This window comes from Oncorhynchus nerka, linkage group LG16 (assembly GCF_034236695.1).
Source record: "Oncorhynchus nerka isolate Pitt River linkage group LG16, Oner_Uvic_2.0, whole genome shotgun sequence".
In the NCBI taxonomy this organism is placed as follows: domain Eukaryota; kingdom Metazoa; phylum Chordata; class Actinopteri; order Salmoniformes; family Salmonidae; genus Oncorhynchus; species Oncorhynchus nerka.
This window is the reverse complement of record NC_088411.1, coordinates 32,587,630-32,612,000: the sequence shown is the minus strand read 5'-3', so window position 1 is coordinate 32,612,000 and position 24,371 is coordinate 32,587,630. Positions and strand designations below refer to the sequence as shown.

Below are 24,371 nucleotides of genomic sequence, written 5' to 3'. Positions count from 1 at the left end.
AAAGAGTGTTTCTCACGACGATAAAGGTTTACCCACATATGTATTCATCAAAATAAAGGAGTTCTCTTTTACTGGGTATCCTGAATATTTCCCTGTAGAGAGACAAAGAGCTGCCTATACCACAAAGTGAATGTCATCAGAAATAAATACAAATTCTGTCAATAATGTGAATTCTGCTGTCGTTGGAACCCATTTGATCCTGCAGTTTGCTGTCTTTAACACGGTCCTCACGAAGCTAAGGGGATGAATATATGTGGGTGCGATTTTCCACCACATACAGAACTAACGCTCCTTCGAGCCCTTTTTGGAGTCTGTCACGCGCGTCATAATGATTGGACCAAGGCGCAGCGTGCGTAGAGTTCCACATCTTTTTAATCAATCGAAACTCGAACAAAAACAACAAAGCACAAACGAAACATGAAGTTACTGGTGTGCACACAGGCCACTATCTGTAGGCAAGATCCCACAAAGCACAATGAGGAAATGGCTGCCTAAATATGATCCCCAATCAGAGACAACGATAAACAGCTGTCTCTGATTGGGAACCATACCAGGCCAACAAACTATTAATCACCGAGATGACCCACCCTAGTCACTATCACGCCCCAACCAATAGAGAATAAACAGCTCTCTAATGGTCAGGGTGTGACAGGGTCCTCCAAAAATCTGATTGTGAAAAGGTTGTGAGGTGGGGGCCCCAATCCAAGAGCTGTTGAGAAGCTCACACTAAATGATCCACCCACAAGCCATCATAATAAGACTGATTTAGACAGATACAAATACCATGTATTGTCTGCAAAGGTTTGTCTCTTGCAGATGATTTTGCAAAGAACATTTTGGGAAATTTGTACCACAACTGAGATTTTCTAACAGGGAAGTCCTTGAATAAATGAAGTGAATTGATGTGAGGCATTTGGAACATCATGTATGTATAAGTCTGCCATGTTTGGTACGTCGGACTCATTTTAGGAAGCTTGTGTTATACATGCAGAGCCTAGTATGGAGGCCTACAGGCAAAGATGTTTTGTTTGTATGGCATTTTAGGTGCATTAGTTAAACCTTCATATATGTCTCTCTGTTGTGTCTTTAAAGCATACTCTTCATTAGGGTTTCCGTCCTATATTATCTCTCCAGACATCCTCATTCATAGTGAGACAGTAATGAGTCAGCCTTGGTTGTCATGACATTCATCTGAAGTTTCTGAATGGATTCTTTTCACTACGCCAGGCAGGAAGATATTTAAGTATTTGAGAGTGTCAATGGGACTCTATGGCAACAAGAAATAAATCAAAATGGAAGATAAACGGCTCATATATTTTGCCCACTGTGGTGTACTTGAGCAAGGTTTCCTGCCGGGCAGTCTATAAAAATAACCATGAACAAAATAATCATACTCATCATGACAAACAAAACTTTTCACAACAGAGAATTCTGCAGGTTCTGTAGACTAAAGAGATTGACATAAACCCAGTGGCAGTTGAAGACAGCCCTGTTGTTATAACCGTTTAATAGTAAGCTAACAGGTCTGTCTGGTGGACTGCTGCAGGTGGGATCTCCTTTCCTCCCCCTCCCCCATACTACTCTACTCCAGGACTGTATCTCAATAGTCAACATTGGTCTCCTCTCCTTCATTTCAATAGTCTATAGTGATCTCCTCTTCTGCATCTCAATAGTCTATAGTGGTCTCCTCTCCTCATCACCTCTCCTTCATTTCAATAGTCTATAGTGGTCTCCTCTCCTCATCTCCTCTCCTTCATTTCAATAGTCTATAGTGGTCTCCTCTCCTTATCTCCTCTCCTTCATTTCAATAGTCTATAGTGGTCTCCTCTCCTCATCTCCTGCATCTCAATAGTCTATAGTGGTCTCCTCTCCTCATCACCTCTCCTTCATTTCAATAGTCGATAGTGGTCTCCTCATCTCCTCTCCTTCATTTCAATAGTCGATAGTGGTCTCCTCTCCTCATCTCCTGTCCTTAATTTCAATAGTCTATAGTGGTCTCCTCATCTCCTCTCCTTAATTTCAATAGTCTATAGTGGTCTCCTCTCCTCATCTCCTCTCCTTCATCTCAGTAGTCGATAGTGGTCTCCTCTCCTCATCTCCTCTCCTTAATTTCAATAGTCGATAGTAGTCTCCTCATCTCCTCTCCTTCATTTCAATAGTCGATAGTGGTCTCCTCTCCTCATCTCCTCTCCTTAATTTCAATAGTCGATAGTAGTCTCCTCATCTCCTCTCCTTCATTTCAATAGTCGATAGTGGTCTCCTCTCCTCATCTCCTCTCCTTAATTTCAATAGTCGATAGTGGTCTCCTCTCCTTCATTTCAATAGTCGATAGTGGTCTCATCTCCTCTCCAATTTCACTAACTGTAAATACAGTGTAGAAGAGAGCAATATGGTGGAGACCTAATTGGAAATAGTTTTGATCTGTGCCAATGCTGTTCTTTCATGTCAGAGCAGATGTGGTTCAGGAGAAGAGAAGGCGACATAAACGACTGTGGATATGTAGTATCATAGTTTTAGTGTGCGTTTTGTAAAGTTGATGTTTACTGATTGAGAACTATACAGGTTAAAAAAATCCCTGTTAGGGGTATCATCTCATCCAAGACCAAGGGAGTAATCTATCTCATCACCTGTTCATGTGGAAAAGCCTACGTAGGACAAACGAAAAGACAATTAAAACAATGCATAGCTGAACACTGCAGCTCAATCAGGTGTAAGAACAATGACTATCCAGTAGCAGCTCACTTTGTTGAAGCTAACCATCCAATCTCCTCCCTCAAATACACAGGCATTGAGCATGTTGCTCTACCAAGGAGAGGAGGTAACATCGAGATCCCACTACGACAAAGGGAGGCTTACTGGATATCCTACTGAAATCTGCTGTTTATTTGATTTGGAATGAGCTTTATGTGTGGATGTCATCAGTACACTACATGGTAAATTATATACAGAAATATGCAGTTGATTATAGGTTTTCTAAGCTAATATAAATAACATTGGCATACACATACATTCTCTGTTGTTCAAAACCAACACGCTTGGATGCACCTTTTCTGTACAATACACAACATACTGTCACTATGGCAACAATGTCCCCCGATGGCTCAGAAGTCAAAGTTTAACCAGTTTTATTTATTCATTATTTATTTTTGTTTACTTTTATCTAACTAGGCAGGAACATATTCTGTAAAGTGAGGATTGCTACCAATATTAATAGCTTTATCTTTCAGGTGCTTTTCAGACATTGCACTCAAATCGATACCATTGTAGTGATTTAGGGAGAACCTATGGAGTGGGGTTTGAACCAGCAACCCTACAGTTATCCAGACCTCTTGGCAAAGGTACAGTGAACTCACATTCACAGGGCTTATACTATTGTTACTACTGCTTTAAGTCCTTCCACTATTCAGAGATACACGTCAATGTTGTCAAACCAAAAGACATTCTGACAGGTTTATCCCTGAGCCAGAGATCATTTCCCCTCAGGCAGGACTGTACCTATGATGACAACAGGAAAATATTTCCACTGGACCCACGGAAGTATGTCCACACATTTCTAACCCAATCCGGGGTGTTTAACAAAGGAAAAACAGCCACCCCAACCATCCCATCCACCCCTGGGGCACCACAGAGACAATAGAGCCCGTTTTAACTAAACATTGTCTGTGACTCTAGCCTCTGTAAAAAAAAATCCAGTGACCTTTAAACGTGGAACAACTGCTGATGGACAGTCATTTGTTAATTACTGTAATAATGGTGGAGGATCAAATCAGAACCTAATGCTGATATAGAGCTATGATGATGCAGTCAACACATGGGCCTACTGCATTTGTAGTATTTTAAATCTGCTCACAAAATACTGCTCTTAAAGACTTTTAACAAAAGAACAAAAATGCACTTGGACATACATTTGTAAATGATTTGTTGATTTAATATCCCCATGGATGGTGTAATGTTGGAGAGCAACGCCAGCAGTGAATGTATTGTGAATCTTGGATTCTCATATGGATTATCTGCAATTTACATTGAATATATGGTGACTAGCCTATATGGCAAGATAGTGTCCCCACTAGGCACAGACTTCAACGTCTAATGATTCTAATACAAGAACACAGCTTTTCAGGGGTTTTAAAGCTCTTCAGAAGAGAATCGGCTATGAGTTGCTGTAATAAGTCCAGTCACCAGCACCACACTGCTCAGCTGAAAGGACTATTCTAAAAAAGTATTTTCAGCAAAAGCAGATAACATGAAAGCAGCAGTCTCACTGGTATAACGGCACACAGAACTAATCTTTGAACTTCAGCCTGTTGTGTCCTAGAAAGACACACTGCAGATAACACATGAATCAAATACCATGTACATGAGGGATGTGAGTATACAGGAAATATATAACAAATACAGTAAACGTGCTTATAACAAGTAAAAGTGCTTGGTTTATGTTCCTGAGAGCCATGCAGACACACACTAGGAGAGTAGAGCATATATTATCAGGCCACTACTGTAACGGTACGATCCTGTTACATCAAATATAACCAGAAAACAAGATGATGAGAGTTTGCCATGACTGTAGGTCTGCACTGAAATGACTTGATCAAATATGCAGTAGCCCACTGGGCACAAACCTCACTTCATCGTCTAGTTTTGATTTACACTTGTAGAAAAAAGGGTTACAAAATGTCCCCATTGGAGAACCCTTTTTGGTTCCAGATTGAAATCTTTTGGGTTCCATATACAGCCCTCTGTGGAAAGGGTTCTACCTGGAACCAAATAGGGTATGGGGACAGCCAAAGAACCTTTTTAGGTTTTAGATAGCACTATTTTTTTCTAAGAGGACTCAAAAGCCTGCACACGCTGTGCCTGTCCAGGATGGGAGTTGAAGTTAAGCCCTATGCACCCAGGCTGAAATGGTGGTGTCTGGTTAGGTATGTACCAGTGGGATGTGGAGGTTTAGGGCTGATTTGGTGGTCTGGTTAGGTATGTACCAGTGGTATAGGAGGTTTAGGGCTGATTTGGTGGTCTGGTTAGGTATGTACCAGTGGGATGTGGAGGTTTAGGGCTGATTTGGTGGTCTGGTTAGGTATGTACCAGTGGTATAGGAGGTTTAGGGCTGATTTGGTGGTCTGGTTAGGTATGTACCAGTGGTATAGGAGGTTTAGGGCTGATTTGGTGGTCTGGTTAGGTATGTACCAGTGGTATAGGAGGTTTAGGGCTGATTTGGTGGTCTGGTTAGGTATGTACCAGTGGTATAGGAGGTTTAGGGCTGATTTGGTGGTCTGGTTAGGTATGTACCAGTGATATAGGAGGTTTAGGGCTGATTTGGTGGTCTGGTTAGGTATGTACCAGTGGTATAGGAGGCTGATTTTGTGGTCTAGGTTTAGGGCTGATTTGGTGGTCTGGTTAGGTATGTACCAGTGGGATAGGAGGTTTAGGGCTGATTTGGTGGTCTGGTTAGGTATGTACCAGTGGGATAGTAGGTGTAGGGCTGATTTGGTGGTCTGGTTAGGTATGTACCAGTGGTATAGGAGGTTTAGGGCTGATTTGGTGGTCTGGTTAGGTATGTACCAGTGGGATGTGGAGGTTTAGGGCTGATTTGGTGGTCTGGTTAGGTATGTACCAGTGGGATGTGGAGGTTTAGGGCTGATTTGGTGGTCTGGTTAGGTATGTACCAGTGGGATGTGGAGGTTTAGGGCTGATTTGGTGGTCTGGTTAGGTATGTACCAGTGGGATGTGGAGGTTTAGGGCTGAAGGCTGATTTGGTGGTCTGGTACCAGTGGGGTACCAGTGGGATGTGGAGGTTTAGGGCTGAAGGCTGATTTGGTGGTCTGGTAAGTTAGGTACCAGTGGGATGTGGAGGTTTAGGGCTGAAAGCTGATTTGGTGGTCTGGTTAGGTATGTACCAGTGGGATGTGGAGGTTTAGGGCTGATTTGGTGGTCTGGTAAGTTAGGTAACAGTGGGATGTGGAGGTTTAGGGCTGAAGGCTGATTTGGTGGTCTGGTAAGTTAGGTACCAGTGGGATGTGGAGGTTTAGGGCTGAAGGCTGATTTGGTGGTCTGGTAAGTTAGGTATCAGTGGGATGTGGAGGTTTAGGGCTGAAGGCTGATTTGGTGGTCTGGTAAGTTATAGGTACCAGTGGGATGTGGAGGTTTAGGGCTGAAGGCTGATTTGGTGGTCTGGTAAGTTAGGTACCAGTGGGATGTGGCGGTTTAGGGCTGAAGACTGATTTGGTGGTCTGGTAAGTTAGGTACCAGTGGGATGTGGAGGTTTAGGGCTGAAGGCTGATTTGGTGGTCTGGTTAGGTATGTACCAGTGGGATGTGGAGGTTTAGGGCTGAAGGCTGATTTGGTGGTCTGGTAAGTTAGGTAACAGTGGGATGTGGAGGTTTAGGGCTGAAGGCTGATTTGGTGGTCTGGTAAGTTAGGTACCAGTGGGATGTGGAGGTTTAGGGCTGAAGGCTGATTTGGTGGTCTGGTAAGTTAGGTATCAGTGGGATGTGGAGGTTTAGGGCTGAAGACTGATTTGGTGGTCTGGTAAGTTATAGGTACCAGTGGGATGTGGAGGTTTAGGGCTGAAGGCTGATTTGGTGGTCTGGTAAGTTAGGTACCAGTGGGATGTGGAGGTTTAGGGCTGAAGACTGATTTGGTGGTCTGGTAAGTTAGGTACCAGTGGGATGTGGAGGTTTAGGGCTGAAGGCTGATTTGGTGGTCTGGTAAGTTAGGTAACAGTGGGATGTGGAGGTTTAGGGCTGAAGGCTGATTTGGTGGTCTGGTTAGGTATGTACCAGTGGGATGTGGAGGTTTAGGGCTGAAGGCTGATTTGGTGGTCTGGTAAGTTAGGTACCAGTGGGATGTGGAGGTTTAGGGCTGAAGGCTGATTTGGTGGTCTGGTAGGTTAGGTACCAGTGGGATGTGGAGGTTTAGGGCTGATTTGGTGGTCTGGTAAGTTATAGGTACCAGTGGGATGTGGAGGTTTAGGGCTGAAGACTGATTTGGTGGTCTGGTAAGTTAGGTACCAGTGGGATGTGGAGGTTTAGGGCTGAAGGCTGATTTGGTGGTCTGGTAAGTTAGGTACCAGTGGGATGTGGAGGTTTAGGGCTGAAGGCTGATTTGGTGGTCTGGTAGGTTAGGTACCAGTGGGATGTGGAGGTTTAGGGCTGATTTGGTGGTCTGGTAAGTTATAGGTACCAGTGGGATGTGGAGGTTTAGGGCTGAAGACTGATTTGGTGGTCTGGTAAGTTAGGTAACAGTGGGATGTGGAGGTTTAGGGCTGAAGGCTGATTTGGTGGTCTGGTAAGTTAGGTATCAGTGGGATGTGGAGGTTTAGGGCTGAAGGCTGATTTGGTGGTCTGGTAAGTTAGGTAACAGTGGGATGTGGAGGTTTAGGGCTGATTTGGTGGTCTGGTAAGTTAGGTAACAGTGGGATGTGGAGGTTTAGGGCTGATTTGGTGGTCTGGTAAGTTAGGTAACAGTGGGATGTGGAGGTTTAGGGCTGAAGGCTGATTTGGTGGTTTGGTAAGTTAGGTAACAGTGGGATGTGGAGGTTTAGGGCTGAAGGCTGATTTGGTGGTCTGGTAAGTTAGGTAACAGTGGGATGTGGAGGTTTAGGGCTGATTTGGTGGTCTGGTAAGTTAGGTACCAGTGGGATGTGGAGGTTTAGGGCTGAAGGCTGATTTGGTGGTCTGGTAAGTTAGGTACCAGTGGGATGTGGAGGTTTAGGGCTGAAGGCTGATTTGGTGGTCTGGTAAGTTAGGTACCAGTGGGATGTGGAGGTTTAGGGCTGATTTGGTGGTCTGGTAAGTTAGGTAACAGTGGGATGTGGAGGTTTGGGGCTGAAGGCTGATTTGGTGGTCTGGTAAGTTAGGTAACAGTGGGATGTGGAGGTTTAGGGCTGATTTGGTGGTCTGGTTTGAATAGAAAATGTCTATGCCAACCTCAAGTTAGGTACCAGTGGGATGTGGAGGTTTAGGGCTGAAGGCTGATTTGGTGGTCTGGTAAGTTAGGTACCAGTGGGATGTGGAGGTTTAGGGCTGAAGGCTGATTTGGTGGTCTGGTAAGTTAGGTAACAGTGGGATGTGGAGGTTTAGGGCTGATTTGGTGGTCTGGTAAGTTAGGTAACAGTGGGATGTGGAGGTTTAGGGCTGATTTGGTGGTCTGGTAAGTTAGGTAACAGTGGGGGTACCAGACCCACCTCCCTCAGCTGGTCCAGTTTCTCCAGAGTCTCCTTGGTGTCAAACTGCCACTCTTTCACCTGCTCCACTGCTGTAAATCCCTCCTGAAACACACAGACATGTGATTGTACAAACAGTTACACACGGAAGCAAAAAGAAACATTTGAATAGAAAATGTCTATGCCAACCTCAAGTTTTATTTGAGAAGATGTGATACTCACATGGTTTTTGAGCCTTGTATCAGCCCCTCCAACAATGAGCAGCTTGAGTATCTTATATCTGCCCAGACGCACAGCATCATGCAGAGGAGTGTCCCCCTCCTGGAATACACAATTACAATACTACACTATGAAGACAACCAAGATAATGATGACAACGAGGACAACCAAGATAATGATGACAACAAAGACAACCAAGATAATGACAACAAAGACAACCAAGATAATGACAACAAAGACAACCAAGATAATGACGACAACAAAGACAACCAAGATAATGATGACGAGGACAACCAAGATAATGATGACAACGAGGACAACCAAGATAATGATGACAACGAGGACAACCAAGATAATGATGACAACGAGGACAACCAAGATAATGACAACAAAGACAACCAAAGATAATGATGACAACGAGGACAACCAAGATGATGAGCCACAGTGTTACAATGATGATGTTTGTTTATTGTATTACAAGAGGAAAGGAATGATAAAAGGCTTTTTAAGCACCAATACCACACAAAACTGGTAGAAAGAGGAGGAAGGGAAGCGCTACTAAGGTACACAATAGTACATTTTGGTAGACAGAAGGTGCTCTTTGGTAAAAGGGGTAAATTGGTCATCAAAAAGAAAGGAGGACCAAGGCACTCTTCATGTAATTAATTAAAATGCCTGTATTTGTGGCATTTATGGCATGTTCAATAGAAACAAAGTTTTTTCAAATCAGAAGCGTTTCGGCTGCATGGCCTTCGTCAGGGAGGACAAAGAAATAATACAATGTCCTCTTTTCAACAGCTTTTTCAATGAGCCCTAATTTGAAGAGGGCATAGTTATACACACCCAGTAAGCAATACCATACACATTAAAAAGTGAAATACTGTAACTATTTTATCAAAAAATTCAACTTCAAGCAAGAAATATCAGAACGCCTAGATAGGTAGTTCTAACCTTAAATATGACTGGGAGAAGTGTCAAGAATAAGAAAGAAATATATTCCATAGTACACTAGAACACGGCAAAACATGAACAACAACAGTCTAAACATAGCTGAGGGCAATAGAGCAAAATGTCCACTAGATGACAGCAAATGGACCTATCACGACCCTACAGGAAGGGTGAGAAATCCATATCTTAATTGAATTTAAACCAGGGTATTTAGTGGCCTGTAGTTTGTAAATCCATATCTTCATTTAAACCAGGGTACTTAGTGGCCTGTAGTTTGTAAATCCATATCTTCATTTAAACCAGGGTATTTAGTGGCCTGTAGTTTGTAAATCCATATCTTCATTTAAACCAGGGTACTTAGTGGCCTGTAGTTTGTAAATCCATATCTTCATTTAAACCAGGGTATTTGGTGGCCTGTAGTTTGTAAATCCATATCTTCATTTAAACCAGGGTATTTAGTGGCCTGTAGTTTGTAAATCCATATCTTCATTTAAACCAGGGTATTTAGTGGCCTGTAGTTGTAAATCCATATCTTCATTTAGACCAGGGTACTTAGTGGCCTGTAGTTTGTAAATCCATATCTTCATTTAAACCAGGGTACTTAGTGGCCTGTAGTTTGTAAATCCATATCTTCATTTAAACCAGGGTATTTAGTGGCCTGTAGTTTGTAAATCCATATCTTCATTTAAACCAGGGTATTTAGTGGCCTGTAGTTTGTAAATCCATATCTTCATTTAAACCAGAGTATTTAGTGGCCTGTAGTTTGTAAATCCATATCTTCATTTAAACCAGGGTATTTAGTGGCCTGTAGTTTGTAAATCCATATCCTCATTTAGACCAGGGTATTTAGTGGCCTGTAGTTTGTAAATCCATATCTTCATTTAAACCAGGGTACTTAGTGGCCTGTAGTTTGGAGATCCATATCTTCATTTAAACCAGGGTATTTAGTGGCCTGTAGTTTGTAAATCCATATCTTCATTTAAACCAGGGTATTTAGTGGCCTGTAGTTTGTAAATCCATATCTTCATTTAAACCAGGGTATTTAGTGGCCTGTAGTTTGTAAATCCATATCTTCATTTAAACCAGGGTATTTAGTGGCCTGTAGTTTGTAAATCCATATCCTCATTTAGACCAGGGTATTTAGTGGCCTGTAGTTTGTAAATCCATATCTTCATTTAAACCAGGGTACTTAGTGGCCTGTAGTTTGGAGATCCATATCTTCATTTAAACCAGGGTATTTAGTGGCCTGTAGTTTGTAAATCCATATCTTCATTTAAACCAGGGTATTTAGTGGCCTGTAGTTTGTAAATCCATATCTTCATTTAAACCAGGGTATTTAGTGGCCTGTAGTTTGTAAATCCCAAAACTTTCCCTTTGGTTTAACTGTTTAATAGAGGATGGAACATGATCAATACCCATAGCTTGTAGGGAGGCAGGGTTACCATGGTGTAAGGACTTATGGTGCCTTGCCGTGGGGTAGTCTTCATTGCCTACCCGCATGACGTACTTGTGTTCCGCTAAGCGGTCTCTTTGTCCTTCCAATGTAGAACACCTTGCACTGTGGACATTCCAATCTATAGATGACATGAGTGGTTTTGCAGGTAATGAAATGCTTGATGTAAATACTCCATTTTAGAAGCTGTGTCAACAAAATACTTCTTCTGGACAACCAAGATAATGATGACAATGAGGACAACCAAGATAATGATGACAACAAAGACAACCAAGATAATGACGACAACTAAGACAACCAAGATAATGATGACAACCAAGATAATGATGACAATGAGGACAACCAAGATGATGAGCCACATTGCTACAATGATGATGTTTGTTTATTGTATTTCAAGAGGAAAGGAATGATAAAATGATTTTTAAGCACCAATACCACACAAAACTGGCTTACAAAATCATATTAGACCAGGTATGATGCAGTGAGAAAGCATGACGTCCTACCCTGTCTCTGGCGTTGATTTTGGCTCCACTGTTCAGCAGGTGTCCCACTACATCAGAATGGCCTGTCCTGGTGGCCACATGGAGAGGGCTGGCCATCAGCTAGGGATGAGAGAGAGAGAGCGAGAGAGAGAGAGAGAGTTACAGCCAACATGGGCGCATTTCTACTCATTTCCTCCTCTTCACCGGGATTGATGTGAAATACATTGTGAAAGATGCTGCAGATAACAATTTCTTGTAGCTGAAATCTTCCCAATTCTACATGTCAAAGGACAAAGAAACATGTATATTCTTAATATACACTGCTCCAAAAAATAAAGGGAACACTTAAACAACACAATGTAATTCCAAGTCAATCACACTTCTGTGAAATCAAACTGTCCACTTAGGAAGCAACACTGATTGACAATAAATTTCCCATGCTGTTGTGCAAATGGAATAGACAACAGGTGGAAATTAGCAATTAGCAAGACACCCCCAATAAAGGAGTGGTTCTGCAGGTGGGGACCACAGTCCACTTCTCAGTTCCTATGCTTCCTGGTTGATGTTTTGGTCACTTTTGAATGCTGGCGGTGCTTTCACTCTAGTGGTAGCATGAGACGGAGTCTACAACCTACACAAGTGGCTCAGGTAGTGCAGCTCATCCAGGATGGCACATCAATGCGAGCTGTGGCAATCAAATCAAATCAAATGTATTTATATAGCCCTTCGTACATCAGCTGATATCTCAAAGTGCTGTACAGAAACCCAGCCTAAAACCCCAAACAGCAAACAATGCAGGTGTAAAAGCACGGTGGCTAGGAAAAACTCCCTAGAAAGGCCAAAACCTAGGAAGAAACCTAGAGAGGAACCAGGCTATGTGGGGTGGCCAGTCCTCTTCTGGCTGTGCCGGGTAGAGATTATAACAGAACATGACCAAGATGTTCAAATGTTCATAAATGACCAGCATGGTCGAATAATAATAAGGCAGAACAGTTGAAACTGGAGCAGCAGCACAGTCAGGTGGACTGGGGACAGCAAGGAGTCATCATGTCAGGTAGTCCTGGGGCACGGTCCTAGGGCTCAGGTCCTCCGAGAGAGAGAAAGAAAGAGAGAATTAGAGAGAGCATATGTGGGGTGGCCAGTCCTCTTCTGGCTGTGCCGGGTGGAGATTATAACAGAACGTGGCCAAGATGTTCAAATGTTCATAAATGACCAGCATGGTTGAATAATAGTAAGGCAGAACAGTTGAAACTGGAGCAGCAGCATGGCCAGGTGGACTGGGGACAGCAAGGAGTCATCATGTCAGGTAGTCCTGGGACATGGTCCTAGGGCCCAGGCCAGTTGAAACTGGAGCAGCAGCATGGCCAGGTGGACTGGGGACAGCAAGGAGTCATCATGTCAGGTAGTCCTGGGGCATGGTCCTAGGGCTCAGGTCCTCCGAGAGAGAGAAAGAAAGAGAGAAGGAGAGAATTAGAGAACGCACACTTAGATTCACACAGGACACCGAATAGGACAGGAGAAGTACTCCAGATATAACAAACTGACCCTAGCCCCCGACACATAAACTAATGCAGCATAAATACTGGAGGCTGAGACAGGAGGGGTCAGGAGACACTGTGGCCCCATCCGAGGACACCCCCCGGACAGGGCCAAACAGGAAGGATATAACCCCACCCACTTTGCCAAAGCACAGCCCCCACACCACTAGAGGGATATCTTCAACCACCAACTTACCATCCTGAGACAAGGCCGAGTATAGCCCACAAAGATCTCCGCCACGGCACAACCCAAGGGGGGGGCGCCAACCCAGACAGGCCGACCACAACAGTGAATCAACCCACCCAGGTGACGCACCCCCCCCAGGGACGGCATGAGAGAGCCCCAGTAAGCCAGTGACTCAGCCCCCGTAACAGGGTAGAGGCAGAGAATCCCAGTGGAAAGAGGGGAATCGGCCAGTCAGAGACAGCAAGGGCGGTTCGTTGCTCCAGAGCCTTTCCGTTCACCTTCCCACTCCTGGGCCAGACTACACTCAATCATATGACCCACTGAAGAGATGAGTCTTCAGTAAAGACTTAAAGGTTGAGACCGAGTTTGCGTCTCTGACATGGGTAGACAGACCGTTCCATAAAAATGGAGCTCTATAGGAGAAAGCCCTGCCTCCAGCTGTTTGCTTAGAAATTCTAGGGACAATTAGGAGGCCTGCGTCTTGTGACCGTAGCGTACGTGTAGGTATGTACGGCAGGACCTAAGGTTTGCTGTGTCTGTCAGCGTAGTGTCCAGAGCATGGAGGCGCTACCAGGAGACAGGCCAGTACATCAGGAGACGTGGAGGAGGCCGTAGGAGGGCAACAACCCAGCAGCAGGACCGCTACCTCCGCCTTTGTACAAGGAGGAGCAGTAGGAGCACTGCCAAAGCCCTACAAAATGACCTCCAGCAGGCCACAAATGTGCATGTGTCTGCTCAACCGGTCAGAAACAGACTCCATGAGGGTGGTATGAGGGCCCGACGTCCACAGGTGGGGGTTGTGCTTACAGCCCAACACCGTACAGGACGTTTTTAATTTGCCAGAGAACACCAAGATTGGCAAATTCGCCACTGGCGCCCTGTGCTCTTCACAGATGAAAGCAGGTTCACACTGAGCACATGTGACAGACATGACAGTCTGGAGACGCCGCGGAGAACGTTCTGCTGCCTGCAACATCCTCCAGCATGACCGGTTTGGCGGTGGGTCAGTCATGGTGTGGGGTGGCATTTATTTGGGGGGCTGCACAGCCCTCCATGTGCTCGCTAGAGGTAGCCTGACTGCTATTAGGTACCGAGATGAGATCCTCAGACCCCTTGTGAGACCATATGCTGGTGCGGTTGGCCCTGGGTCCCTCCTAATGCAAGACAATGCTAGACCTCATGTGGCTGGAGTGTGTCAGCAGTTCCTGCAAGAGGAAAGCATTCATGCTATGGACTGGCCTGCCCGTTCCCCAGACCTGAATCCAATTGAGCACATCTGGGACATCATGTCTCGCCCCATCCACCAACGCCACGTTGCACCACAGACTGTCCAGGAGTTGGCGGATGCTTTAGTCCAGGTCTGGGAGGAGATCCCTCAGGAGACCATCCGCTACCTCATCAGGACCATGCCCAGGCGTTGTAGGGAGGTCATACAGGCACGTGGAGGCCACACACACTACTGAGCCTCATTTTGACTTGTTTTAAGGACATTACATCAACGTTGGATCAGCCTGTAGTGTGGTTTTCCACTTTAATTTTGAGTGTGACTCCAAATCCAGACCTCCATGGGTTGATAAATTTGATTTCCTTTGATAGTTTTTGTGTGATTTTGTTGTCAGCACATTCAACTCTGTAAAGAAAAAAGTATTTAATAAGAATATTTCATTCATTTAGATCTAGGATGTGTTATTTTAGTGTTCCCTTAATGTTTTTGAGCAGTGTATCTTATCCCCACTGAGGACAGCCCTGGACTGGTGAAATGATAAGGCCGTGGGTAGATGGCCATTCTGTTAGCTGGCTAACTCCATAATGAATGAAATGTCTGTAGCTATAGTCGCCCAAAAGCATCATGACACACACACCCACGTCTCACCTTGTCCCTGATGTTGAGGTCTGCTCCATGTGTCTGGAGGACCCCGATCACAGCTAGGCTTCCTCCTCTACAGGCCCAGTGAACAGCTCTGGACTCCAGCTGAACACACACACATGGCCACCTTCACTGTACAATGTCTGAGGCTTAACAACTGACTTATCACCAGCTTTCCATTCCACAGCCCTAACCTTATCAATTATCCAGTTATCAGCACAATACTTGAGGTTATATAGAGGTTACATACTGTATATATATTAAAAGTTGTCCGTTTGTTCCCTAGTATTGGAGTTAAAAACACAATTATGTCAACTATGTAATTGCATAGCTTTTATCACGGCAACTTACATTGACTATAGAACATACTGTGTTAATGGCAAGAGTCTCTCACCCGGTCTTTAGAATTGATGTTAGCTCCTTTCTCTAGAAGCTTCTGGATGATGGTAGAGTGTCCCTCGATGGAGGCAAAGTGCAGTGCTGTCCTCCTTAACTGGAAAAATATTTAGTTATGTAAGATGTTGAACTATTAAAATTATATCTGTTTCAGGTAGGAGGTACAATTGAGTTTAAAAAAAATATTTTGTGCTACTGCTACAGTAGGGCAAGGCCATTGCAGATTGCTAGGCCACAATCATTTCAATTGACCTCTTGGACAATACAGTTGAACTTTGAACTATTGAGGCCAGATCTTTCAACAAGTAAATACATATATTTTGTGAAGTGAAGTCACATGACTGGATTTTAACCTTTGTTTTAAGCCTTTCCAGAAATGGGAATTAGACCACAAATTAAAGCAATTGTCTGAGGATGGTGCTAGAACTTCTGACATTAAAATAAAAAGTGATCGTTCGATGAAAGAAGCTTAATAAAGGTTAAAATCCAGATCATGTGACATGATAAGCTGACCATATACCATACAGACGAGTACTTTCCTCATCACTGAAATTGGGGTCTCCTCCATCTTCCAGGTATTTCTCCACCACTTTGAGTTTACCCTGAGTCGCTGCCTTCATGAAGTCAAAAGTGTCTACAGGTCCTAACTGACAAACACAGGGACCCATGAAAACGTGTTTGTGTTACTCTCTGGGACTTGCAACTGATCCAGAATCAGCAAACCTTGGTCCCACTCTTCAAAATGACAAACAAGAATATATTCTGCATTGTTCCGGTCATCAAAAATAAATATTGATAAATGTGATATAAATGTTGCCTCACCACAGGTATGTCCATGGCCACCTTGGATGAGGACCCTGACTTCTTCAACTTCCTCCTCCGGCAGATCTTCCCCTCTGAAAATGAATTCCTCTCTCTCTCCTCTGGCTAGGGGAGACAAGATGGTGGTCAGAAGATTAGATTCTCCTCTCATACAGACTGACTCAGAATTGGTACCCCCTCCCCCCCTTTCTCTCTCTCTCTCTCTACCTTGACATAATAACAACAATAAAGAATACGACTGCCAAAACACGACACGAGATAGATCACATTCATGGTGTAATTATATCTAATATTGTCTTAACTATTAAAAGTATTACTATTGGCTCATTCTTCATACACCAGCCCTAGAGTCTGGTATGAGTGACTGGCCTCCCTTCCTTTGTTCTGTGTCTAGTGTAAACCAACAGCTGTCTGAACAGTAGCTAGCCTCCACCTGATTTACTACCGGGGATAGAAGGGGAGTTGGTGTGAGAGGGTCAGGTCAGTGCCTGTAAAAGCAGAGATACCAGGGGCACATGTTGAAGTGGCTAATGGCCAGATACATTCATAGCATGGTAACCTCATAGCTTGTAAATGAGAACATGTTCTCAACAAAATATCTGGTAATAGAACAATGTTGTTGGCAGTAACCAACCTTGGGGAAATATAAACAGCCTCTTGAGGTAGATATAGGTGAATATAGATATAGGGGAATATAGATATATGTGAATATAGATATAGGGGAATATAGATATAGGTGAATATAGATATAGGTGAATATAGATATAGGGGAATATAGATATAGGGGAATATAGATATAGGGGAATAGATATAGGGGAATATAGATATAGGGGAATATAGATATAGGTGAATATAGATATAGGGGAATATAGATATAGGGGAATAGGTTGTGTGTTCTTCATAAAATACAGGTGAATAGAATCAAATAATGTCTCATTAACAAGCCTGGTAAAAGAGAGCTAAGTAGAATGTATTGACAGTAAACTATTGCTGGATTTACAATGTGGGATTCACAGATTAATGTAACTGAGGGTGAATACATAACAAAATGTATCAGAAGTTTACTTCCTTTACCTGGATGCTTTCAACGTTGTGATTGGTTGGTTCACAGCCTGGTTCTTCCTGTTCAGGTGTGTCCCACTTCATACGTCCCAGCTTCACCGCTCGCACTCTGCGACACTGGTTAATAACAGAGAAATAATATTCAAATCATAACTAAGTGATAAACACACCTTAATGTACTTTACAATTAACAGACATGCAAAAATAGAAAGACAAGCAAAACATTATTTTCCATTTGTAGAAAACCAGCGTAACCCTTCTGTGCCTACAGTAAGAGTACTTATGTTTACAGTTTAAAAATAAAATAAAAGCTTTGGTACGTGATGAATTTGAAAAACTGTTAGTACAAAACTCCAAACTGACAACACTCGTAAAGCAGCCATTTTACAATCAAAACCGTTCATTACGCATTCATTTTGTTTGCAGACATCTTTCACCACACAACCATTGATCCAAAATCTAAGTTTACTGTGAAATATAATGAGTACATTGGTTTAATCATCAAAACACAACATAATGATATCTTCTCAATTTAGGTATTTGAACAACCAGCTAATCCAACAGTACTGTAAAGTGCAATACATTACACTGTGTTTTACATTAGGCAACACTTGCACTACCCATTAAATTTAACTAAACATCAAATTTCCATCATTTCTATCCCATGTGTGATCAAAGGTGTGATCATTGGAAACATCTTTCACAATGTATTCAAATGAAATAAATGAAGGAAACAATGTTTAGCAGCACTAGTATGCATCAAGCCTGTTTTGAGCATTTCGCCCATAGAAAGAATGAACAGTAAATATGTTAATTGTTCATGCACCTGGGGAAAAACCTTTTGGCATGGTGAATCCAAGCCTGACATAGGTCTGGCCTGATGCCATTGCATGCCTCATCCATGGCCCAAAGGAGGGTAGTGGAAATCATACATCTTCCACCTGCATTGTAATTGTGTATTGTATTGTACAGCATTGCACTTATCTATTGTAGAGGTCCTGTACGTGACTCAGTTAGTAAGAGCATGGCACCAGCAAGACCAGAGTTGTGGGTTTGATTCCCACTGGGTTCACATGCCAAAATATGTGGAATGTTGTCACTTTGGATGAAAGTGTTTGCTACGTAAATGGCATATATTACTTTATTACAGTGCTGTATTAGCCTGTATTAAAGTACTGTATTGGCCAATGATATTTTAGTAAAGCAGAATGAAATCTCCTGATCAAAAAGACCCCAGAAATGTCATTTTGCATACATGTTTACTGTATAGAGGATGCATTTCTTTCTTGTTTTGGAATTTATATATCATTTTCATATTGGTATTGTATTTATTTCTGCACTGTAGGAGCTAAAAAATACAAGCATTTCACTGCGCCTGCTGTAACATCTATTAATCGGTGTTCGCGACTGTTAGGTGCCTCCTAAGAAGAGGTAGGTGCAGGAGAGCAAGGAATTGCCAGTGGCACAGTCGTTTATTATAAAGTCCCAACCCAACAACAACAGGTGGGGAAACACACCCCAACGAAGTCGCCACACCTAGAGAAAATCACGAAACGCACCCCAACGAAGTCGCCACATCTAGAGAAAATCACAAAACGCACCCCAACGAAGTCGCCACACCTAGAGAAAATCACGAAACGCACCCCAACGAAGTCGCCACACCTAGAGAAAATCACGAAACGCACCCCAACGAAGTCGCCACACCTAGAGAAAATCACGAAACGCACCCCAACGAAGTCGCCACATCTAGAGAAAATCACGAAACGCACCCCAACGAAGTCGCCACATCTAGAGAAAATCACGAAACGCACCCCAACGAAGTCGCCACACCTAGAGAAAATCACGAAACGCACCCCAACGAAGTCGCCACACCTAGAGAAAATCACGAAACGCACCCCAACGAAGTCGCCACATCTAGAGAAAATCACGAAACGCACCCCAACGAAGTCGCCACACCTAGAGAAAATCACGAAACGCACCCCAACGAAGTCGCCACATCTAGAGAAAATCACGAAACGCACCCCAACGAAGTCGCCACACCTAGAGAAAATCACGAAACGCACCCCAACGAAGTTGCCACACCTAGAGAAATTCACGAAACACACCCCAACGAAGGCGCCACACCTAGAGAAAATCACGAAACACACCCCAACGAAGGCGCCACACCTAGAGAAAATCACGAAACACACCCCAACGAAGGCGCCACACCTAGAGAAAATCACGAAACACACGAAGGAGAAACCTCTACTCCTAATACAGTACCAACGGTACAACGACTGTGAGAAACAAAAAACTAATAATCCCTCACAAAGACTAGCAGGCAGCGGAGGTTAATAAACCCACCGAAATGAACTAATAGGACACAGGTGTAAACAAAACAGACAGACACAAACGAAAAGGAAAAGTGGATCGGTGATGGCTAGTAGGCCGGCGCTGACGACTGCCGAGCGCCACCCGAACAGGGAGAGGAGCCACCTTCTAGTAGGCCGGCGCTGACGACTGCCGAGCACCGCCCGAACAGGGAGAGGAGCCACCTTCTAGTAGGCCGGCGCTGACGACTGCCGAGCACCGCCCGAACAGGGAGAGGAGCCACCTTCGGTGGAAGTCGTGACAGTGACCAGTAAACTTTGATTTGTTACATACAGTATATATCTGATCTTGTCAATAACATATTTTTATTTTATTTACTGTGAAGTAAAATCATAATAGTCATCGTCATAGTAGTACAGTCAATAGTGGTGCAGCGGTCTAAGGCACTGCATCTCAGTGCTTGAGGCATCATTTCAGTGTCACTACAGACAGCCTGGTTCGAATCCACGCTGTATCACAACTGGCCATGATTGGGAGTCCCATACGGTAGGGCAGCGCACAATTTGCCCAGCGTCGTCCGGGTTTGGCTGATGTAGGCTGTCATTGTAAATAATAACTTGTTCTTAACTGACTTGCCTGGTTAAATAAATACAATTATAATAATTAAAATATATATAATACCTTTTTTGTTTCTATTTTTCAGACATACCTTTGAATGATGTAGTTCTCTAAATCTGTAGTAGACAAGCCAGTGTAAATTCTAGGTTTACCAGACAGTTAAGTGATTATCGATTAAGAGCAGTTGAATTAAGTAATGGTAAAATGTATTTTAGAAAATGAGAAAATAATCATATCAAAAGTGATGTGAGCCTTGCATTACAAAAGGCACTTGCTTTATATGAACATGTATTGTAATGTGAAACATTTATTTCCAGATAAAACACTGATTACGTTTTGTGAAAAAGTGACTTATGATTTTATGTGTTGAATTGTCAATTGAAAATGTGCTTAAAGTTTTGGAACAACTGCCTGTTTGATGATCTGTTTTGCATTTTGTACTAAGAGTTGTGAAAATGTACCACATACTTGCACTAAATATTACACTAAAGCGATGAACAAAAGTGTAACATGAGATTAGTGGTAAATATAATGTATAACTAACAAGCTCATTTCCCTCTAGTGCTGAACTGCTGGTGTAAGGAAGTATAAATTAAGTCATTCATTCAAATCTGTGAATCCCAAATATGTCTGCTTGTAGAGGAAGGTGATATGTAACTCTGCTCTCTCCCTGGAGGCAGTATCAAACAATCTGTTGAGGGGCATGGATCATAGAGGAATCTACAAGAACACTTGTCCATGCAATATCATGCATTTTTGCACGGACTAGTCAAATGAATCATTGCAAACTGAAATGATGATATTAGAAGGGTAAAAACATGAACAAATATGAACTAAAATCCTGAAGTAAAATCCTTGCAGACACCATGACATTCAAATGTCTATGAAAGTGTCTATGAAACAAAATACATGTCTAATCAAGGACATTACTTTATTTATATTTCAGTAATTACTTGATTTCATGTATTAGTTGTAAAGATGTAGCAATGTTCTATAGATAGCCTACTGTATGTCAGAGGTCAGGCTGTTAAGTTAATAAGCTGTAAACTATTTCAGAAGCAGCAACGGGTCATGTGGTTATAGATACCTCAGATAACTATAGGTCACGCCAGGGGGAGAACTGCCCCCTCTCATTGAAGCCATGAAGTTCATGGCCGACCAGAGAACTGCAGGCAGTTGTTTTCAGAAAGCAGTATCCCCCTATGTACTGAATGGGAAAATGGCAATCTTCGTGGTCAATATTTGTGTGAATGAAATTAAAATCAGAAGACAGTCACAGTATCAATAATTGCTTCTATTACATCAGATGTACAGTACGTCCTTGAACGAATTATGAACAAATCTCACAAAGAACAAGTTAAAAGGATACATTTGTTGCTACCGGCAGCCTGCAGTCCCCGGTCGGACTTAAACTTGAAATACTCAATGAGAGTGGGCAGTCGTCCTCCCCACTTCCTGAAGTGGTCGCCATTCTCCCTACTTCCAAGAAATACTCAATGAGAGTGGGCAGTCGTCCTCCCCACTTCCTGAAGTGGTCACCATTCTCCCCACTTCCAAGAAATACTCAATGAGAGTGGGCAGTCGTCCTCCCCACTTCCTGAAGTTAGATTACTTGTTGGTTATTACTGCATTGTCGGAACTAGAAGCACAAGCATTTCGCTACACTCGCATTAACATCTGCTAACCATGTGTATGTGACAAATCAAATTTGATTTGATTTGAAGTGGTCGCCATTCTCCCCACTTCCAAGAAATACTCAATGAGAGTGGGCAGTCGTCCTCCCCATTTCCTGAAGTGGTCGCCATTCTCCCCACTTCCAAGAAATACTCAACGAGAGTGGGCAGTCGTCCTCCCCACTTCCTGAAGTGGTCGCCATTCTCCCCACTTCCAAGAAATACTCAATGAGAGTGGGCAGTCGTCCTCCCCACTTCCTGAAGTGGTCGCCATTCTCCCCACTTCCAAGAAATACTCAACGAGAGTGGGCAGTCGTCCTCCCCACTTCTTGAAGTGGTCGCCATTCTCCCCACTTCCAAGAAATACTCAATGAGAGTGGGCAGTCGTCCTCCCCACTTCCTGAAGTGGTCGCCATTCTCGCCACTTCCAAGAAATACTCAATGAGAGTGGGCAGTCGTCCTCCCCACTTCCTGAAGTGGTCGCCATTCTCCCCACTTCCAAGAAATACTCAATGAGAGTGGGCAGTCATCCTCCCCACTTCCTGAAGTGGTCGCCATTCTCGCCACTTCCAAGAAATACTCAATGAGAGTGGGCAGTCGTCCTCCCCACTTCCTGAAGCGGTCGCCATTCTCCCCACTTCCAAGAAACGCCATCTTAGCAAGCTAAAACCGACTTCCTGAGCTTTAAATGGTGTGATGTCATTGATGGCTTTGTTCATTCTTATACAGTCAATGGGTCACACATAGTCACACAGTCACAGCAAAGGCTAGCTCAGGTCACTCAGCCTCACACACAGTTCACACCAGCTAATGCAAGTGCATGTACTGTATGTGTGGGTGTTTGTACACATGTTTGTGTCTATGTTAAAATGTACAGTAGGATACGTCATTGTTTTAAAGGCCCAGATATTTTCCTGTGTTTTATATCATTTCCACACTATGAGGTTGAAAAAATACTGTGAAATTGTGAAAATGATGACAATGCCCTTTTAGTGTAAGAGCTGTTCGAAAAGATCTCCTGAAATTTCAGCCTGTTTTGGTGGGATGGAGTTTTGACCTTCCATGGTAACAGCACCAAGCTGTATATTAGTTAATAGACCAATTAGAAAGAGAGTTCCAAACCTCTCTGCCAATAACAGATCATTTCCAGTTTTCCCCTCCTTACTCAGTTCTAACATAATTCTTGCTTGAGAAATTTGCTTCGAAGCTATTTTTGTTTATTTTTAACCATTTTAAATGAAAACAAACTGTTACCCAGAAATGATTTGATATTGAGATTTTAAAAAGGCTGCATTGGACCGTTAAATACTCATCTGTGGCTAAATATGATGCCATTAATGAGCTCTCAGGCAACTTTCTCAATGTAAAACATTTGTCTATTATGTCATGAATCCGATTCAGCCCTGATGCTCCCATCCATCTTCATTAGAGCCTTGGTTAGGAAAAGGTGTGAGGCACAGAAAGTATACAGCCTCGCAGGTTAGTGTCCCACTAGCCATCTCAATAGAGTTCCCTTTCATTTGTCTTCCTGGATAGTCACCCGTTGAAGTGTTCTGGGGTAAGGAATGGGGTTTTTAATACACCATTGTTGTTTATGATAACGCAATGACGTGTTACCTATTTACTACTAGAATGCATCTTGAGTTTAAAAGGTGCTAAATAAGTGCTAATTTCCCCCTACCTCAGACTTCTGGAGGTCCTGTTCTGCTGTCACATTGGTAGCCCACTGCATATCCTCCTCCATACTGGGATGTCCGTTCAGGGTTGAAATGGAAACAAAATGACAGAAACACAACCTGTGGTGGAAACAACTTCACAATTCTCACTTCCAATTTACATCTAACAGTTCTAACAGCTGAATAGCAAACAGATTGTCTGTCTAAACGTCAGTATAACCTGCTCAGGGGACCGGTTGGTTACCAGCTGGGATGTGGCAGTCCGGATGATCTTATACTTCCTGATTGGAATGCCAGGCTCACCAGGGGCATTGTGAAACCCTGTAGACAGGTCTACTACTGTAGACCTGTGTGTGTGCATGTGTGTGACCTCCCCCCCCCTTACACACACACACACACACACACACACACACACACACACACACACACACACACACACACACACACACACACACACACACACACACACACACACACTCTAGAGTCATGAGCACAGGGTGCATTCGTTCCACGAGCTCTTAGTTTTACCCTGCCCCTGTGCCAGCCCTGTTAGCTGTTGTTTTACAAGGCCTCCAGACTCCAGGCCTGTAAACTCACAGTTTTGGACGATTACGTTATTTATAAGTGCGTCAAGTGATACCTTGTAAATATCGGCAAGGCTCATACCGTGAAGCAACCAATCAGAGACCGGAGTCGAGGACCGTCCTTTAAGGATACAGTTTGACACAATTATCAGTCGGTTTATCAGTCTGTACCAAAAGCCTTTGTATGTTACAAATGTTGTTCACAGTCCCCCCCTCCCGCACGCCCTTACGCACGCGCACACACGCACACATGCACACACACACGCACGCACGCACACACACACACACACACACACACACACACACACACACACACACACACACACACACACACACACACACACACACACACACACACACACACACACACACACA

At 43.4% G+C, this 24,371-nt stretch overlaps 1 protein-coding gene across 1 annotated transcript; it reads right to left on the bottom strand.

Moving 5' to 3' along the window:
• Positions 1 to 7,974: 7,974 nt before the first annotated feature.
• On the bottom strand, positions 7,975 to 23,703 carry ankrd2 (ankyrin repeat domain 2 (stretch responsive muscle)). The gene is made up of 9 exons (XM_029647019.2): positions 23,418 to 23,703; positions 17,148 to 17,252; positions 16,074 to 16,178; positions 15,795 to 15,898; positions 15,250 to 15,352; positions 14,862 to 14,960; positions 11,285 to 11,383; positions 8,384 to 8,482; positions 7,975 to 8,266 (listed from the first exon to the last, which is right to left on the bottom strand). The coding sequence occupies exons 1-9, from the start codon at positions 23,478 to 23,480 to the stop codon at positions 8,102 to 8,104; spliced, it is 942 nt and encodes a 313-aa protein (XP_029502879.1). The 5' UTR covers positions 23,481 to 23,703; the 3' UTR covers positions 7,975 to 8,101.
• Between the last annotated feature and the right edge of the window lie 668 nt (positions 23,704 to 24,371).

What these genes read in the sequence shown, in the direction of transcription:
- ankrd2 (XM_029647019.2), bottom strand. Translation starts at nt 23,480, where the DNA reads ATGGAGGAGGATATGCAGTGGGCTACCAATGTGACAGCAGAACAGGAC. An exon ending in AGGACCTCCAGAAGTCTGAG is followed by an intron (nt 17,253 to 23,417) that starts GTAGGGGGAAAT and finishes GTTATTAACCAG; the next exon opens with TGTCGCAGAGTGCGAGCGGT. An exon ending in ACATCAATTCTAAAGACCGG is followed by an intron (nt 14,961 to 15,249) that starts GTGAGAGACTCT and finishes GTGTGTGTTCAG; the next exon opens with CTGGAGTCCAGAGCTGTTCA.